General features: G+C 42.2%; 1 protein-coding gene across 2 annotated transcripts in view; it reads right to left on the minus strand.

Annotated features, from left to right (window-relative positions):
• KAZN (kazrin, periplakin interacting protein) overlaps positions 1 to 20,580 on the minus strand; it is a 1,448,845-nt gene that overhangs the window by 1,088,425 nt on the left and 339,840 nt on the right. For both annotated transcript variants that reach the window (XM_043992483.1, XM_043992482.1), the window contains one exon: positions 14,641 to 14,798. In XM_043992483.1, coding sequence (XP_043848418.1) covers positions 14,641 to 14,798 — 158 coding nt within the window. The remainder of the gene's footprint in view (positions 1 to 14,640; positions 14,799 to 20,580) is intronic.

Below are 20,580 nucleotides of genomic sequence, written 5' to 3' on the forward strand. Positions count from 1 at the left end.
CCAATTTACCATCCCAAAGAGATCAGTCTGGGCAGGGAAGACTCTCAGAGTTTCTGGCCAGAATAGAAAGCAATTGTTACTTACACTTATTCTAAACCATCAATATGTAAACAATGTGCCACAGTTCAATAGCCAACAAGGGAAAGCCCAGCTGCCAGTTCTGACCTTGACTCTTATTTAAAGTGCAATCGATTATAATTCTGACTAGATCACTCCCCAGCTCAAAAAGCTTAAGGGGTTCCCTATTGAATCTAGGAAAATAATAAAATAAAAAAAATACTTCAATTTTGCATCTAAATCCCTTCTCAATCTGGCTCTAGCCTATCTTTCCAGATTGATTTCACATCATTGTCTTTTGCCCATTCTACAATCTAGCCAAACTAATTAATGTGATGTTTAGAGAGCCTTGGAGCTGGAAGAGACATCTGTGGCCATCCTGTCCAAACCACACTTGAAAAAAAAAATCTTATTACAAACACCTCCAAGTGGTCATCTTGATTGCTAATGTTATTTGTTGTTCATCCTTCATTCTCAAAGAGGACCAATGACATCAGGGGAGTGATGTGTTGACTTACAAGTGAATTGAATTTAAGTGAGGCAAAGATGTGCAAAGTCATCAGTCTCACTCTCTCTGTAGTCATCAGGGTCCAGCAGTAAGACATAAGTCAAGATGACTGGCGATAGCCCAGAATGCAGTGGGAGACCGTGGTCATCTTGAAGTGGTTTTCTTTTTTTTCCCATATAAATATTTTATTATTTTCCAGCTACATTTAGAGATAGTTTTCAACATTTGTTTTTATAAGATTTATAGTTTCAAATTTTTCTCCCTCCCCCCTCCCCAAGACAGCAAGTAATCTGATATAGGTTATGTATGTACAATCACATTAAACTTATTTCTGCATTAGTCATGTTATGAGAGAAGAATCAGAGCGAAAAGGAAAAACCTCAAAAAAAGAAAAACAACAACAACAAAAAACAATAGAAATAGTATGGTTCAATCTGTATCTAGATTCCACAGTTCTTTTTTTTTTTTCTGGATTTGGAGAACATTTTCCACCATGAGCCCTTTGGAACTATCTTAGACCATTGTATTGCTGAGAAGAATAAAGTCTTTGACAGTTGATCGACACATAATGTTGTTGATACTGTGTATAATGTTCTCCTGGTTCTGTTCATCTCATTCATCATCAGTTCATGAAAGTGGTTTTCTTGAAGACCTCTAGGGGCAGTGAAGGGAAGGGGATCTACTCTCTCCTGAGGCAGGCCACTGCATTTTTTGGACAGCTTTTGTTCTTATAAAGTTTTTGTTTTGTTTTGTTTTCCTGACAGGGACTGATTAACATACCTTTATTTGTATCCCTAGCACTTAGCACAGTGCCTGGTACTTAATAAACTCTTAATAAATGCATTATCTATCTATCCATCATCTATCCTTCCATTCGTCTATCTATCCATCTATCACCTTTCTATCTACCATCTATCTATCTATCTACCTGATATCAAGCCATCTACTCATTGTATCATCTACCCTTTGTTGCTAGTTCTGTTCCAATATGGCATATTGCAACTATCATTTCTGTGCCTTTGCCCCTTTTCCCTGTACCTGGAATGCTCTCCTCTTGATCGAAATCTCCTAGAATCTTGAGCTCCCTTTGAAGTTTAGCTCGGGTACCAGCTCCCTCATGAGATCTGTCCTGATCCTCCCCCAATTTGTTACTGTTCACCTTTACCCCACAACTAATTATGTTGTATATCCTTAGCTGTGTGTGAGAAACAGCATCAGAGAGTAGATAGAAAACTGACCTTAGAGTCAGGAACATGGATTCAAATCCTTCCTCTTACATATACTGGTTGTGTGACTCTGGGCAAATAATTTTTGTTTCTGTTTTGTTTTTGTTTTGTTTTTCAGGGCAATGGGGGTTAAGTGATTTGCCCAGGGTCACACAGCTAGTAAGTGTCTGAGGCTGGGTTTGAACTCAGGTCCTCCTGAATCCAAGGCTGGTGCCTTATCCACTGCACCACGTAGCTGCCCAGCAAATAATTTTTCATTAGAGACATACCTTGTTTTATTGCACTATATTTTATTGAACTTTGAAGATATTGCATTTTTTTGTTACAAATTGAAGGTTTGTGGCAACCCAGCATCAGCAAGTCTATCAGTGCCATTTTTCCAACAACATAAGCTCACATCATGTGTCTGTGTCATATTTTGGTTATTCTCACAATATTTCAAATGTTTTTCATTATTATTATTATTGTTTTTGGTGATTTGTGATCTGTGATCTTTGATGTTACTATCATAATTGTTTCGGGGTGTCACAAGCCACATCCATAGAAGATGGTAAATTCAATCGATAAATGTTGTGTGTTTCCTGACTGCTACACTGCCGTTCTCCCATTTCTCTCCCTCTCCTCAGGCCTCCCAATAGGGAAACACTGAATATTGAAATTAGGCCAATTAATAACATTACAATGGCCTCCAAGTATTCAAGTGAAAGAGTCGATAAATGCTTCAAGCTTCACTGGTGTCTTATCTTAATAAATTGCCACAGTTGCCCCAACCTTCAGTAACCACAACCCTGATTAGTCAGCAGCCATCAACACTGAGGCAAGACCCTCCACTGGCAATAAGATTATGATTCACAGAAGGCTCAGATGATGGTTAGAATTTTTTAGTAAGAAAGTATTTTAATTAAGGCATTTACATTTTTAGATGTAATACTATTGCACACTTAATAGACTAAAGTATGCTGTAAACATCACTTTTGTATGCACTGAGAAACCAAAAAATTCATGTGACTTGCTTTATTGCACTGGTCTTGAACCAAATGCACTAAATATCTCTGCGGTATGCCTGTATTCTACCAACTCTCTAAGACTGTAAGTTTCAGGGAAGAGGTAGTGTCTTCACATGGAAGTTCTCCATACCAATGAAATCATAGGTCCATAGGTCTGGTCCCTATCCTTTATCTAAGTACCTCATGATTTTCCCCAGTTGGATATAAGCTTCATGAGAACCAACAACCTTTCCTTTTTTTTCTTCACATCCTCGATGTCTAAAATTGTGCTTGGTACATAAAAGGTATTTAATAAATGATTCTTGAGTTGACTCATCTTATGCAACTTCAGATGAGCCAGGTGACTTTCACAGATTGTAATTTCCCCCAAATTAGGTCTATTCCCCTTCCCAGGCTGTCAACAGGACATTAAAAAGATTTTTAAAAGTATGTTGGACTTATAATTCCAATAAGAGCTGGTAATGCCTACTCTGTGTCAGGCACTATGCTGAGTGCTTTAGAATTATTATCTTACTTGATCCTCACAACCACCCTGGGAAGTAGATACTTATTATTTCCATTTTACAGATGAGGAAACTGAGGCAAAGAGAGTACCCAGGGTCATATGACTAGTTGAGTGTCTGAGGTCAGATCTGAAGCAGATCTTCCTTATACCAAGGCCAGCACTCCATCCACTACACCACCTAGGCTCCCCCAGTGAAAACAAAAGATCACCCAAACCCATCCCTTTTGTTTTACAGAGGAGGACTGAGGTCTGGAGAAGTTAACTGACCCAAGGTCATAGTTATTAAACAGCAGAATCACGATTCAAATCCTGTTCTTCTGCCTTGAAAAATCAGGCTTCTTTCCACTGTACCAGGATGCTCTAAGGTCCCATTATATGAACCATAAGGTTCATCTAGTCTGACTAGTCCCATCCCTGCAGACAGAGATGCTAAATGGATTGTCTGAAGGTACAGAGATAAGAAATAGCAGAGGTCTTTTGACACTAAGGCCAGAACGTGTTTCTCTTTGCCCTGTTGGCTCCCAGAACAATTTAGTCATGGCCATGTGCTACCCACAGTGTGGTGCTGAATTTAAAAAATGCTTTAGGGGGATTAAAAGTGCTAGGCAACAAGAAGAAATCATGTTGAAGTCTGATTCTGTGATGTCTCTGTCTCTGTCTGTCTGTCTCTGTCTGTCTGTCTGTCTGTCTCTCTCTCTCTGTCTGTCTCTCTCTCTCTCTCTCTGAAATGTTCTTCTCCTAAGGTCTCCTACACAAAAGACAATATTGCCTGGAAGAACCAAAGCTTTCCTAGCAGAAAATCAGACAGAAGCCTCTCAATCCAAACCACACTTCATCAAGCTCTTTAAGAAATCTTAGGTGAAATAGCTTTAGTTTAGACTCCAACAGTGGGGCAGAAAAACAGTCCAATAGTGCATATTACACAATGTGAAACTGACCTAAAAAGAAAGGCAGCACATGATCCTGGGAAGGCATCTCAGCCACTTAGAATGTCAGAACTAGAAGCGACAACCCAGGGCTGAACAGGAACCCCCTCTGTGGCATCCCTGAGGAGCGGATATCCCTGATGCCAAGAGGCACACTCCTTTTCCCCTTTTATGTGCTGAGCTTATTCAGGAGTTGCCCCCTACACCCTTTATCAAGCCTAAATTTGCATCTTTGCAACTAACATGGGCAGTTAAGTGGATAGAACACTGGGCCTGCAGTCAGGAAATCCTGAAGTTTGAATCTCACCTTAGACACTCAGTAGCTGTGACCCTGGGCAAGTCATTTAATTTCTGTATACTTTAGTTTCCGAAATTGTAGATTGGGAATAATAATAGCATCTAGCTCCAGGGTTACTGTGAGGATCAAATGAGATATTTGTAAAGTACTCCTCACAGTGCCTGGCATATAATAGGCATTTAATAATTTTTTCTTTCCTTCCTTCCTCCCTTATTTCCTTCCTTCCTTCCTTCCTTCCCTCCTTCCCTCCTTCCTTCCTTATTTCCTCCTTCCCTCCCTCCCTCCATTCCTCCCTTACTCCATTCCTCCCTTATTTACTTCCTTCCTTCCTTCCTTCCTTCCTTCCTTCCTTCCTTCCTTCCTTCCTTCCTCCTTCTCTCCTTCCTTCCTTCCTTCCTCCTTCTCTCCTTCCTTCCTTCCTTCCTTCCTTCCTTCCCTCCTTCCCTCCTTCCTTCCTTATTTCCTCCTTCCCTCCCTCCATTCCTCCCTTACTCCATTCCTTCCTTCCTTCCTTCCTTCCTTCCTTCCTTCCTTCCTTCCTTCCTTCCTTCCTTCCTTCCTTCCTTCCTTCCTTCCCTCCTTCCCTCCTTCCTTCCTTATTTCCTCCTTCCCTCCCTCTCTCCATTCCTCCCTTATTTACTTCCTTCCTTCCTTCCTTCCTTCCTCCTTCTCTCCTTCCTTCCTTCCTTCCTTCCTTCCTTCCTTCCTCCTTCTCTCCTTCCTTCCTTCCTTCCTTCCTTCCTTCCTTCCTTCCTTCCTTCCTTCCTTCCCTCCTTCCCTCCTTCCTTCCTTATTTCCTCCTTCCCTCCCTCCCTCCATTCCTCCCTTACTCCATTCCTCCCTTATTTACTTCCTTCCTTCCTTCCTTCCTTCCTTCCTTCCTTCCCTCCTTCCTTCCTTATTTCCTCCTTCCCTCCCTCCCTCCATTCCTCCCTTACTCCATTCCTTCCTTCCTTCCTTCCTTCCTTCCTTCCTCCTTCTCTCCTTCCTTCCTTCCTTCCTTCCTTCCCTCCTTCCTTCCTTATTTCCTCCTTCCCTCCCTCCCTCCATTCCTCCCTTACTCCATTCCTTCCTTCCTTCCTTCCTTCCTTCCTTCCTTCCTCCTTCTCTCCTTCCTTCCTTCCTTCCTTCCTTCCTTCCTTCCTTCCTTCCTTCCTTCCTTCCTTCCTTCCTCCTTCTCTCCTTCCTTCCTTCCTTCCTTCCTTCCTTCCCTCCTTCCTTCCTTATTTCCTCCTTCCCTCCCTCCCTCCATTCCTCCCTTACTCCATTCCTTCCTTCCTTCCTTCCTTCCTTCCTTCCTTCCTTCCTTCCTTCCTTCCTTCCTTCCTTCCTCCTTCTCTCCTTCCTTCCTTCCTTCCTTCCTTCCTTCCTTCCTTCCTCCTTCTCTCCTTCCTTCCTTCCTTCCCTCCTTCCTTCCTTATTTCCTCCTTCCCTCCCTCCCTCCATTCCTCCCTTACTCCATTCCTTCCTTCCTTCCTTCCTTCCTTCCTTCCTTCCTTCCTTCCTTCCTTCCTCCTTCTCTCCTTCCTTCCTTCCTTCCTTCCTCCTTCTCTCCTTCCTTCCTTCCTTCCTTCCTCCTTCTCTCCTTCCTTCCTTCCTTCCTTCCTTCCTTCCTTCCTCCTTCTCTCCTTCCTTCCTTCCTTCCTTCCTTCCTTCCTTCCTTCCTTCCTTCCTTCCTTCCTTCCTTCCTCCTTCTCTCCTTCCTTCCTTCCTTCCTTCCTTCCTTCCTTCCTTCCTCCTTCTCTCCTTCCTTCCTTCCTTCCTTCCTTCCTTCCTTCCTTCCTTCCTTCCTCCTTCTCTCCTTCCTTCCTTCCTTCCTTCCTTCCTTCCTTCCTTCCTTCCTTCCTTCCTTCCTTCCTCCTTCTCTCCTTCCTTCCTTCCTTCCTTCCTTCCTTCCTTCCTCCTTCTCTCCTTCCTTCCTTCCTTCCTTCCTTCCTTCCTTCCTTCCTTCCTCCTTCTCTCCTTCCTTCCTTCCTTCCTTCCTTCCTTCCTTCCCTCCTTCCTTCCTTATTTCCTCCTTCCCTCCCTCCCTCCATTCCTCCCTTACTCCATTCCTTCCTTCCTTCCCTCCTTCCCTCCTTCCTTCCTTATTTCCTCCTTCCCTCCCTCCCTCCATTCCTCCCTTACTCCATTCCTCCCTTATTTACTTCCTTCCTTCCTTCCTTCCTTCCTTCCTTCCTTCCTCCTTCTCTCCTTCCCTCCCTCTCCTTCTTCCTTCCTCGCTTTGCCTTGTGGAGTCAAGCAGAGGCAGTTTAATCTTTCTTCAAGGTGTTAGCCCTTCAAATACTCAAAGACAACTCACAAGAACCGCCTTCTCAGTCTAGAGCAATGTTTCTTAACCTGGGGTTCACGAACTGGCTTTTAAAACCATTTTCATAACAGCATTCTGAGATAGTTTCCATTGTAATCCTATATATTTTATTTTGTGCACTTAAAAGCATTATCCTGCCAACGACTCCATAGGCTTCACCAGACTGCTAGAGGAGTCCAGGAGACACAAAAAGGTGAAGAATCTCTGGTGTAGAGGGCAATTAAATTAAAATTTAAAAAAAAAAGTTAAGCTTACTCTATTGTGTTAATTAATGGTCTCCTTTCTCATTAGCAAAAGTCAACTTGGCACCTTAGTCAACTCTAGCACCTCCTGTTTTCCATCTAAAGTAAACAGGAAGGGGGCAGCTAGGTGGCACAGTGGATAGAGCACTGACCCTGGATTCAGGAGGACCTGAGTTCAAATCCGGCCTCAGACACTTGACACTTACTAGCTGTGTGACGCTGGGCAAGTGACTTAACCCTCATTGCCGCACCAAAAAAAAAATTTTTAATAAACAGGAGGAGATGAAAGGATAGGGTCAGAGAAGAGAAATGAAAGGAGATCAATACTAAATGATATCTAAGATTTCTGACCTCCTTAATTCCCATAGGTTTTACTATTATGTCTATGCTCATAATTTCTAGATCATATTACATATCCATCCCCAATCTCTCCACTGAGCTCCAATCATGCATAACCAATTACGGAATTACTGAACATTTCAAACTGGATGTCTGGGAGATATCCTAAACTCATTCAACGTGCACATGGTTCTAGTTGTCAACCAGCTTTTTTTTTTTTCATTTTAGATAATGTTACCCTTTTGCAACATTCCCTAGTGCTCCTGGTCCTGCCCTCTGTGGCTAAGCAGAACACCTGAAATCCTTGCTCCCTAGGACAAGCCTTCAGATGCCTAGAGATGGTTCTCCTGCTCCTCTATCACTGGGCATCCCATCTAGTTCCTTATGGGCCACATCCCAAGGACATCTCCATCACTACCTTCCTCTAGTTGTTCTCTGGCTCATCAACATCTTAAGAAAAAATGCCTCCGAGTACTTTTCATCAGGAGCTACTCAGAGATTACAATCCTGTCTGTTTGCTTAAGTGGTTTGGGCTTCATCTTTACCACTGGTTGGTAATAGACACATACTAGCAACAAACATTTCAGTTCAATTCCAGAGGAGCAAAACGTTCCTTCAATGATACCACCTGGTGACCATAACTGGAGAAGGCAGCTTGCTCCTTTCAGATTCTATCAGAGGTCTACAGAACACTTTCCAGCCACCATTACCTCATATAGGATCCATACAAGTCCAATAAAGGAATTCTGACATTGCTGCTTTGCAGGCAAACATGTCTTGGGCCAGGTACTTAATAAATCTTTGTTGGTTAACACTGGAAATTTCTTGGTGTTACCGAAAGAACTAAGCAGCCAACACTGCCATTAGGAATTATAGGATCATGGCTCTAGAGTTGGAAGGGGTCTCAGAGGCTGTCTAGTCCAACACCCTCATTTTACAGATGGGGAAACTGAGGCCCAGGGAGGTTAAGGAATTTGCCTTTAGTTGCACAGTTCTTGTGGTTTTGTTATTTCAATGGTATCAATTCAACTGACTCTTCATGACCCCTTTTGGGGTTTTCTTGGCAAGGGTATTAGAGTGGTTTGCCATTTCTTTCTCCAACTCATTTTACAAATGAGGAAACTGAAGCAAACAGGGTTTAAGTGACTCGCCCAAGATCACACAGCTAGTAACTGTCTGAAGTCATTAGAACTCAGGTCTTCCTGACTCCAGGCATTCTAATCACTGCACCCACCTAGCTGCCCTCACACAGGTAGCAAGGACCAGAGATGAAATTTGAGGCCAGGTCCTTTGACCCAGGTTGAAAGGCCAATGCTCTTTCAACCAAATGAAAAGACTGTGTTGCTTGTCCCAAAATAGTCAGATCTCTCTTTAATAAACAGCATGCTATCTTTGGGGAGAAGAGGAAAGAAAAGAAATGCCAATGGGAGATTTAATTTGCTGTAATCAAAACCTTTTAGTATGCAGAGTCACACAGCCTGAGTGTAAAGAATTCATCTTCTCCCACAAAGTCTCACCCCCCTCCCCTTAGTGTTATGCATCTCATCACCATGGGCTGAGTCGGCAATTTTGTTGGAGACTGAGTCCTGAAAAGAGAAAGACACTGAGTCAAGTCTCTGAATCAATCCAAACATTCCAAGTTCAGCGTTCTAGGGGGATTGGTAAGACATCAGTGGAAAGGAATGTAAATGGGGGCACTTCACCTTCATGATACAACCCCTCTCCATCATCACGACTACCAGCCCGCAGAATATATTAAGGAAATGAATAGACAATCGCCCGGCCTCCTCCACTGCCCCCTAAGAAATGTTATTCCTGGATTCCATTCAATTCGAAGGACTGTCGAGGCTGTCCATCACTCCCGGCACCCCTATTATGCCGGGAAGATATGTTTGCTCTCAGCTCTAATTCTCAGTGGCGGAATTTTGTCGCCAGGCACTGCTCAGCTGCCGACTCCTTTCCTAAGCAGGATTTATTGCTTCCAAGACAGATGTGACTTGAATGGATGACACCTTTTCCTCCGTCACACTTGGATCTGCCTCCGGGTTCTCTGAGGGTATTTGTGTTTGACTTCATTCGGGGTGTAAGCTGATGTCAGAGTGTTTCATCATCATCAATGCTCTTAACAGCCTTTATAAGCATGGCGCTAAGCTTATTATAGGAGCGCGCTAAGGAATGGATTCAGTGACTGCCCGTAGAAGGGCTTACTGGCTCCAACAGAGAGAACAGGCATGCCTCGAATAAGGACACAGGCTGTCCCGAGAGGCACCTGGAGCTAACAGACTCAGCCATGCTGCCGTAATAATAGCTGACACCAGTCCATCCATTGACAGGTATTTATTAAGCAGCTGCTCTCTGCCAGACTCTGCCCTAGGTGCTAGGGATAGAAACACACAAAAAGTTAATGAGTCCCTGCCCTCAGGAAGATTATATTCATGGGTAAGGATTAAACTCCTTCTGAGTCATGGACTCCTTTCCATGATCTGGTTTTGAATGCATTAAAAAATATATAGGATTTAAAAGGACCCCTATTATGTTAATAAAATTTATCAAAATATTCTTTTAAAGCAAGTTTACAGATTCTACCTAGAACCAAGATCTCTTACTAATCCAGGCAGAGATATTGTGTATATGTCTACATAGAGAGATAGAGATTCTTGTGATGTAGATATGTGCACATAAATGTGCATTGTAATTTATACAGAATATTAATAAATATGTACATTTATCTGTACACAATATATACATATATGTACAGAATAAATACAAGGTGGTTTAAGAATGGAGTTATAGGTGGCTCAGTGGATAGAGCACTAGGCTTGAAATCAGGCAGACTCATCTTCATGAATTCAAATCTGGCCTCAGACACTTGCCACTTGTATTCCTGGGCAAGTCACTTGACCCTGTTTGCCTCAGTTCCCTCATCCGTAAAATGAACTGGAGAAGGAAATGACAAACCGCTCCAGTATCTTTGCCAAGAAAACTCCAAAATGGGATCACGAAGAGTCAGAAGCAACAGTAACAATTTACATATCATCGAACAAGAGCTACAAATAACTTAGAAGTCATCTAGTCCAACTGACCCATTTTACAGATGAAGAAACTGAGACCCAAGAAGGGTGAGTGATTTGTCTAAGATCAGATTGGTGTTGTTTATTCTGGAGTGAGATTTGCATCCATGACCCCAGGCTCCAGAGGTGAATCTCTTTCCACAGTACAGATGAGGGGACTAGGAAAGGCCTCATGTAGATGTGAGTCTTTGAGCTGAGCTTTAAAGGAATTTCAGTCTTCTATGAGGGTCAGTCATTGAGCCAATAAGCATTGGTTGAGCAGCTGTTATGTGCCAGGTGTTGTACTAACTGCTGGGGACACAGAGAAAGGGGGAAACCAGTCCCTGCCCTCAAAAAGCCTATAATCTAATAGGGGAGACAACATGCAGACTACTCTATACAAAGAAGAGAGAGACAGGGTAAGCATGGGATGACCAACAGAGGGAAGGTACAAACATTTATACACGTGATCTCCCATGAGCTACCTAAGTTGTCCAGAGTTCTGGGACACGCGACAGGAAAGGGATTTGAACCCAGGTTTTCTTTGACTTCCAAGCCAGACTTCTCCCCATTTTATCACCTATTTCATTTTGTTGCCGAAAAGGCATCACCCCGGATGTTTTTTTCAGCCACTGGTGCTTTCCTAAGGCTTGCATAGATTCAACTGTGTTCCTTTCATAAGTATGCCTTCGAAGTCATGACTCAGAGAGACATCTGACCTTGCAGTCCAGCAAATCCCACCCCTGACACACATCCCAGGGCTCTGTGTGAGTGTGTTGATCTCCCTGGGATCACAGAGACAGGACTGGAAAGGGACTTTAGAGGTCCTTTCGGTACAACGGCTATATTTTACAAGGGAGGAAATTGAGGCCCCAGGAGATGAAGCGATGGGCCCAAGGTCACACTGGTAGATAGGAGGAGGTAGCAAAATTGAAATTTGAACATGGGTTTTTTGTTTTGTTTTTTCTTTTTTTAAAAATCCAGTTCCAGGCATTTTTCTGCGGTTTATTCCAGGCTTCAGCCACTAGGAGACTGACAGGCTGTAATCTGAGCTGGTGGAGGGCCAGAAGTCTCCCACAGATCACAGATCCTCCTCATTTTCCTATGCTGCTGGTGACATGCTGAGTCTCTTGGCAGCCTGGCGCTTGCTGACTTTACCGGTGGACCCACAGTCAATCAAAATCCCCTGCAATGTTTCAGGAAGTTAGCAGGCCTAGAGAGAAAGGACATGAATGCTGTCTCTTTAGACCAGAGCTGACAGCAAGCTCCTCAATCCTGTCTGGATTTGAAAGCTAGGGCAAATTGGAGAAACTCATCGCTATTATAGGCATGGATGTCATCACATCCAGTGACAGTGCCTGGAACTGGATTTCTACCACCTCCCCCCTTTTATTTAACAAATGTGGAAACTGAGTCCCAGAAAGGTTAAGTGACTAACACAGTCATACAGGTAGCAGGTGGCGGAGCCAAGATTCCTACCCACATCCCACTACCAGTCATGAGGAAGGTCCTTTGCAGACTTTCACACCCAATGCAAATGAGTTATCATTATCATCCCCAAGCCTAAACGCTGATTCTCTGGATAAGAATGGTACCTACCTCACAGCATCATCTAGGTGATCATATGAGATGATGTGTGCAAAGAAAGTGATCTTCAAACCTTAAAGCATTCTGAGAATGTGTGTGTGTGTGTGTGTGTATAGAAAGAGAGATATATGTATATTTATAAAGATGTATGTGTAGATATGTACATATGTGTATGTATATAGATATCTTTGTATGTGTGCATGTATGTATACAAATGTGTGCATATACACACATGAATTGTAGGTTACACAAATGTGTATACACACATGTATAAAGTGTGTTTCTATATGTGTGCACATGCAATGCATATATGTGTGTGCGCACACCACATATCTCTTACCATGCATGTATGCATGTGTGTGCACCCACATATCGCATATATCTTACACATGCATGTGTGTATATGCATGTGTATACACCCACACATCGCATATATCTTACACATACATGTGTGTGTGTGCATGTATGTACACCTACACATATTCACATATATCTTTTTGGCTTTTCATGTCTCTTTCCAGTGTGATGGGAAAGTCATCCTCAATTCCCCCCACCATGGAGGATATTATTAACTCATACAGAGTCTCCTCCCTGCCACCCCCAAGTCATTCCACACAAGAAAACAAAACACCAAGAGGTGTTGATTTGGGATGAGAGCGGAGATAACAGGATCTTTGACATTCCTGAACATTCTTAAAAATGTACAAATTCCAAGTCCATGACAAATGCCTGAGAGAGAATCTTTCATTCCCTTAGAGACCTGTCAGGACTCAAGGTGCCAAGTGAGTTGATGGGGGTGGAGAGTGGGGTGTCCTTAATAAGAGGCTCAGTTTTCACAGCCAAGTCCTAGAAATGAACAGACATGATACAGTGGGGGAGGAGGACAGATGTGCTGGAAGGCTGACAACCTGGAGCTCAGAGGATATCGTTAGCCATGCATCCAGATGCTTCCTTCAAATGGAGTGTTTAGCTACAGAATAGGGCCTAAGCATAGGGGATCTGCACATGGGCTAACTAATCCTTAGAGAAGACAATTTGCTCTCTTTTATTGTGTAAATTGTTTAAAAATTTCTCTTTTCTCTGGGCTTTGAAATTGGCTGTTGTAGCCGCAGAATACTTCCATTCTCTACCAGACTCTCCAGAGTTGGGGGGGTGGGGGGATGAGTGAGCTACTCATTGTAAAGGAGAGAGGAGGGGAACTGTGAATAGCAATGAAAGGATTTGCATAATTTGGGGTATTTTCAGCACACAAATCCCATGGAACCCTCCTTAATGCGCAGGGAATGATTAAAAGCTTTGCCCAGTTAAGAGGTAGGATCAGAGACTCTTGGACTCAGAAGGAGTTTTAGAGGTCATCTTGTCCAACCCTGACCTAAAGCAGTAATCCTTTCTGTAACAACCCTGATTTGTCAGGCTAGACCTCATTGATAAGGGACTCAGGTTATAGGGTCACTAGTTAAAAAGGAAAAAAATAAAGGAGTATGTACATACATGTGCAATACATATATACACTTATGCATACTTTTACATGTATATGTAAATACACGTATGCCTGTATATACACACATGCCTTTGTGTGGTGTGGGTATATGTGTGTATATGTATACACATGTGTGTATTTATTAACCACTACTACACAAAAAATAGTCAGATGTCAAAATGATCCAACCTGAAATGGAATATTGGGCTAAAATTTTTCATAGAAAAACACAGTGACAATTCCTTCCTAAGTGGTGTTCAACCAAAAGGAGAAGAGGGGAAATTGATCTCATGTCAACTTATTGGAAAATAATGCCAACTCTGAAGTGGTTACAGCTGGAGACCAGAGAAGACTGTTCTACAAAGCTTAACTTCACTGGTTTTCTCTACCATGTAAAACCATTACTAATATACCCACTGTTTGTCCACCTGCCTCCCAGGGGGGAATCACCCACCGATGAAGCCAGTGTAGCTAGGAACAGGTACATTATTAATATTGTGAGTTGTGCATGAAATACAAATGAAGCAGTAGACACAATATGCAAAAATACAAAACCTGAGAGTCAAGATAGAAATCAAATAATATATATTAGCAAGTAAAAAACAAAACAAAAACCATACACTGGCCTGCTTACTTGCTAATCTATTCAACCCACCCAAAAGTCATGCATTAGTTGACTTTGCTTTTAGGTGGGAGTATTTACTCCAAGAACCTTTGAAGGCTGTGAACTGTCAAGCTTACAAGTAAATGGATTTTAACCTTTCCAGAGATAAAGGATTTGCTAGATTCTCAAAGACAACAACTATATTCTTTTTTTTCTTTTAAAGCCCTATGACTTTGGCTTAAAACAAGCTTTTTTAAACCCTGAACTTGAAACATGACCTATTCAACAATCCAATCTTCCATATCATAGAACGTCTCCTTCCTGGCCATTTGTCTCACGCCAGAAGACAGCTATCAATGAATGTGAAAGTTGTGCTTGTTCCCACGGATTAGATGCCCAGAGAACAGCCTCCTCCCCCCATTCAGGCACTGGAGGAGGGGAGTGGGGGAAAAAAGACATTCCAAAGGTTCTGGCAAAGGCTTTTCCTTGGCGCTTTGTACCTGGGCATCCATTAGGAGATGTCTCATCAATGCCATTGAATTCTTCAGAGATTCTTTTTCTGTAGGTAGAAAGGGGTCCTTATCCTCCTCTAGGGTCTTCGACTTGGTGACCACAAAGTGGGAGATCTGGTCATTTAAAGTGTGTAAGGACTGCACAGCTGTGGGAAAAAAAAATACAGGAGACAAAGGAGAAAGGCATCGAATCAGGTGGGTGTTAGGGGAGAAAATTCTATAGTGTATACTTTCTCTCCCCTTAATAGATTGGAAATTTTTTGAGGGCAGAGAGTATTTCTAAATTTGCCTTTACATCCCCAGGGTATTAGTACAGTGCCTGGTACACAGTAAGGGTTTACTAAGTGTTTGGTGATTGCTTGGTGAATTGTCTGGATCATGTCTTTGCCCCCATCCCTCAAGACCTTAAAATTCACTCATTTGTGTACATTATAAAATCTTTCTTATACAATTCCTCCAAGTGCCATCTCCTACGTGAAGTCTTTTCTGCTTCCCCTCCCTGTTCATTAGTGTCATTTTTCTCTTTAAATAACTTCTATTACTTTGTATATACATATTCATACACATATAAAATATTTTCATTTCTATATCATAATATATTTGTATATGTGCATTCTAGAATAGTTCAGTGGCATAGTTGATGGAGCATTGGACTGGGGATCCCAGAGTAGAATGGGTGCAATGGATAAAGTGCCAAGCCTGGAGTCAGGAAGGCCTGAGTTCAAATCTGATCTCAGACACTCATTAGCTGTGTGACCCTGGGCCAGTTGCTTAACCTCTATCTACCTCAGTTTCCTCATCTGTAAAATGAGCTGGCGAAGGAAATGGCAAACCACCCCAGTATCTTTGGGAGGAAAACCCTAAATGGGTTCATGAAGATTCAGACATAACTGAAATGACTGGACAACAGCAGCAAAAATGTATCCATTGTATCATCTAGGTGCATGTATTATATAACATATATGTCAGTGTATGTTATATCCCCCACTGGAATGCAAAACTCCTTGAGAGTAAGGACTGTTTTGTTTTATTTTTTAAATTTGTGTATTCCCAACACCTACTTCATAGTTAGTATTTCATTTTTGTTGAATTGATTTTTATATCTAGAATGGAAGCTCCTTGGGGTTAAGAATTGTGCCACTTTAAAAAAAAAAAAACTTTTGTATCCATGGTGCCTGGCACATATCAGATGCTTAATCAATGTTTATTGAATCTAGGTGTTGAAACATTGCCTCTCTAATTTTCCCTCCCCCTATCCCTACAAAATAGAGGTGATCAGGAGGTTTCCTGGAGGAGGTGACACCTGGGCTGGGCTTTGGAGAAAGCATGTGAGAAGGATTCCCTGACGTGCACAGATAAGTGTGATGCAAAGAAGTGAGGTATGGGGGCAAAGAAATGATCTGGCCAAAGCCATTTCAATGAGGAAGAAGACACTTTTCATTGGAGATAAAGACTCTGGGAAGCAGAAGCTCCTGAGCTGAGTGAGCCTGGGAGGATCAAGGGGACTCTGGCAAGTGGAAGTGAGGAGGGATGGATTCCAGGCATGAAAGTAGTGTGTTCAAAGGTGTGGAATCAGGAAATAGGAGAGTGAGTTCAGAGAACAACTCAGCTTGACAAATCATTGAGAAGCAGATTTGAAGAGCTTTCAGTGCCACCCTGAGTAGTAAGTGCTTTCTCCTAGAGGTTGCCAGAGCTGAAGGTGCTTTGGCAAGAGGGTGACAAAACTCTGTCCTGGGTCCTCCTCCATTCTCTTGACACATTCTCTTACTTGCTGAACTCAGTGGCTCCCATGAATATAATTTTCATTTCTATGCAAATGATACTATGCGTATATTTCAAACTGATGCCCCGTATGGCAGCTGAAGCCCAGGGTAGATAGACCTCAAAGCAGCTAGGTGGCACAGTGGTCCGAGCTCTCTGGACTTGGAGTCAGGAAGACTCGAGTTCAAATCCAGTTTCATATATTTACTAGCTGTCTGACCTTCGGCAAGTCTTTTCACTTCTGCCTTTCTCCATTTTCTCATCTGGTAAATGGAGATAACAACAGTATCTACCTCGGGGTAATTTTGAGAATAAAATGAGGATAAGATATTTGTAATGTGCTTTGCAAACCTTAAAGCATTCTTTAAGCACTTTAAAATGTTATTACTATTATTGTTGTTGTTATCTCTAGGACCAAATATAAGGTCCTCGTTTCATATTTAAAACCCTTCTAAACCTGGTCCCAATTGATTTTTTCAATTTTATTATACATTACTCTCCTTCCTGTACTCTATGGTTCAGACAAAGCAGCCTTCTTACTGGTTCTCATACATGATGCTCTGCCTGCCATCTCCATCAAGTCAAGTCAACAAATGCTCATTAAGCACTAATTATGTACCAGGGATTAAGGAGACCAAAGAAAATGGTGAAAACAGTTCCTACTTTCAGGAAGCTTACATTTTAATGGGAGAGAGAACATGGAAGTAACTGTGTCCATACAGGACAGAAACAGGGTAAATTAGAGGTTGTCCTAGAAAGAGGGCATTGGTCATGGGAAGGGGAAATGGAACAGGGGAGCTTTCTTGAAGAAGACAGGATTTGAATGGAATCTTATAGGAAGCTAGGGAAGCCAAAAGTTGATAGCAAGGAGGGCATTTTAGGCATGGGAGAAGGCCAATGCAAAGACATGGAGTCAAGAGATGGACTACCCTATTTAAAGAACAGGAAGTCTAGTGTCACTAGATACCAGAAAATATTGAGAGTAGTAAAATATAAGAAGACTGGAAAGGTAGGAAAGGGGCAGGTTATGGAGGGTTTTAAAAGCCAAACAGAAGTTTTTATATTAGGTCCTAGAGGTAATAGAGAGCCACTGAATTTTATCGAGTAAGGGCAATAACATGGCCAAACCCATATGTTAGGAAGATCACTGATAGCTGAGGAGAGGATTGGCTAATATGGGGAAAGATTTGGAGAAATTGAAAAATATCTTTACATGTAACTGGAAAATTTAAAAAAAATACTTTTGAGATTAAAACACAGAGAGAGAAAGGGAGAGAGAGGGAGGGAGGGAGGGAGGGAGAGAGAGGGAGGGAGGGAGGGAGAGAGAGGGAGAGAGAGGGAGGGAGGGAGGGGGAGAGAGAGAGAGAGAGAGAGAGAGAGAGAGAGAGAGAGAGAGAGAGAGAGAGAGAGAGAGAGAGAGAGAGAGAGAGATAGATTTGGGGAAAGAAAGACCAAACAGAGGGCTACTGTGATTATTAAGGGATGGAGTAATGATACCAATCCAAGATGGTGGCAGTGTCAGAAGAGATAAAGAGGCATATAAAAGAGATTAAATAAAGGTAGAAACAGTAGGGCTTGGCAACAGATTGATTGTTGAACATAAAAGAAAGTGAGCAGTTGAGAATGACACATAGGTTGAGAGTCCTAGGTGACTGGTAAGATGGAGGTACCCTTGACAAATAACAGAGAAGTTAGGAAGAAGGGAAAGAGTGGGCTGGGAGAAGATGATGAGTTCAATTTGGGAGTTTAGGATGTCAACTGGACATCCAATTCAAGATGTCTGATGGGAAGTTGGTGTTGGGAGACTGGAGCTCAGGAGAAAGGATGGGTCTGGATGAAAAGATCTGAGAGTTCTTTGTTCACGGATGATCATTAAATTCATGGAAGCTGATGAGGTCACCAACCAAAATAGTATAGAGGTCCAAGATAAATCCTTAGGGTAAATCCTAGAGTTAATGGACATGACCTGGATAAAGATCAAACAAGGAAGACTTAGAAATATTGATCAGATAAGTAGAAGGAGAACCAGGGAAAGTAGTGTCACAAAGGCCTAGAGAAGAGAATCAAGAAGAGAATCATCAACAGTGTCAAAGGCTACAGAGAGGTCCACCAGAATGAGGATTAAGAAAAGGCCATTGGATTTGACAATTAAGAGATTCTTAGTAACTTTGGAGAGAACATTTTCAGTTGAATGATGAGGTCAGAAGCCAAACTGAATAGAGTTGAGAAAAGAATGAGAGGAAAAGAAGTGGAGGACCTGACTGTAGACAGGCTTCTCAAGGAGTTTAGTGCCTATGAGCTGTCTGGAATGCCCTCTTACCTCACACTCACCTTTTAAAATCCTTAGTTTTGTTCAAATGACATCTTCCCCTTTTTTTGATTTCCCCTTCCCAGTGGTTGGTGCTCTCATCCCACCTAAAATGTACCTTAAATTCATTTGTATATATTTTATACATGTATTACTGTAGTGTGTCCCCCCTCTGAGCTCCCCATAGAATGTAAGTTTCATAGGTACAGGAATTTTAATTTTTTTTCTTTGCATTTCCAGCATCTAGTATGATGCCTGACACACAGTAAGTATTTAATAAATATTTGTTGATTAAGGTTGGTGGTTTGAAACAGTGCTTTTGGAAGATTATTGTGTCAGTTGTAGCAAGGATGGTTTGCAGAAGAGAGAGAGACTGAAGGCTGGAAGGCCAGTCAAATGGTTATTTTAGTAGTGCAGGTAAAAAGTGAAAAAGACTTGAGTTAAGGCAGTGGTAATGAGACTGGATAGCGGGGATGGATGGGGAAACAGTACAATATATAGGTAAAAGAGTAATGACTCCAGAGACAGAGGTTCTGAGTTCAAATCCTTCCTCTTCTGATTATTAGGTGGTAGGTGAGCAGGTCAGTTAACACATTACTTCCCATCCTTTAATATCAGTTTCCTCATCTGTAACATCAAGGGGTTGGGTTATACCTCTAAGATCCATTTCAGCTCAAGAACTAAAATCTTATGTTTTGGAGATAGAATACACAGATTTTGCTAAATGCCTGAATATGAGGGCTAAAGGGAGAGAGGAATCAAAGATGATTTTACATTTTTAAGCTCGAGTGCCCATGAGGATGGTGGCCCCATCAATAAAAGGAGGCAATTTGTGAGAAGGATGCCCTTGAGATTAACAGCCAAGTTCCAGAATTCAGAGATCTGCCCCTTAAAAGGAGTGAGTTCTTGAAAAAGAGTCCTTTTGGAAACCAAAAAAGAAATTTTCATGTGTCCTCCCCACCAAAGCTAGGTTAGCAGTAGGAGCCTAAGTCTATAAATAAAAAATCAGAAAATCCATGTTTTGCTTTCCATTGTTACTGTGAGTTCTTCAGACAGTATGGGTCTGATAAATCGGGAGGCAGTTAGGTGGTGCAGTGGATAGGGCAGTAGCCTTGATGTTGGAAGGACCAGAGTTCAAATCTCACCTCTGACACTAGCTATGTGACCTTGGGCAAGTCACTTAACCACAGTTGCTTCAAACATCCAGGGTTGTTTCCAGTCATCCTGCATATAAATAAATGAATGAATATATATATATATATATATATATATATATATATATTCATTTATTTTATTTTATTTCATTTTATTGCCAAGGAATCCAGATGGTTCTGGAGAAGAGAGTGAGGCTGGTGGCCTTGCACAGCCCTCCCTCACTTAAATCCAATTCGGTGTAAGTCATGACATCACTCTGATATGATGGTCCTCTTTAAGAAAGAAGGACAAACAACAACAATGGGTCTGATGGAAAGGGTTCTCTTTCAATAGCCCTACATCTATTTGGCGTTCAAAGCCTTTCGTCACCTAGCACTGCCTTTCTCCCTTTCTTCATTCTTCTTACACCTTACACCCTTCCCCCTACCAAATGCTCTTTGATCCAGTAACACTTGCCTCCTTCAAACAAGACCCTGTGGCCCCTGACTGGTCATTTTCCCTGGCTGTCCTCCATGCCAGGAATGTTCTCCCCCTTCATCTTCACCCCCTGGCCTCCTTCAAGTCTCAGCTAAAAGCCCACCTTCTACAAGAAGCCTTTCCCAATCCCTGTTCATTCTAAAGCCTACCCTCCATTGACTACCTCCAATTTATCCTGTCTATTTGTAGGTGCTTGTTTGCATGCTTTCTCCACCATTAGACTGTGA

This window comes from Dromiciops gliroides, chromosome 3 (genome assembly GCF_019393635.1).
Source record: "Dromiciops gliroides isolate mDroGli1 chromosome 3, mDroGli1.pri, whole genome shotgun sequence".
Lineage (NCBI taxonomy): Eukaryota > Metazoa > Chordata > Mammalia > Microbiotheria > Microbiotheriidae > Dromiciops > Dromiciops gliroides.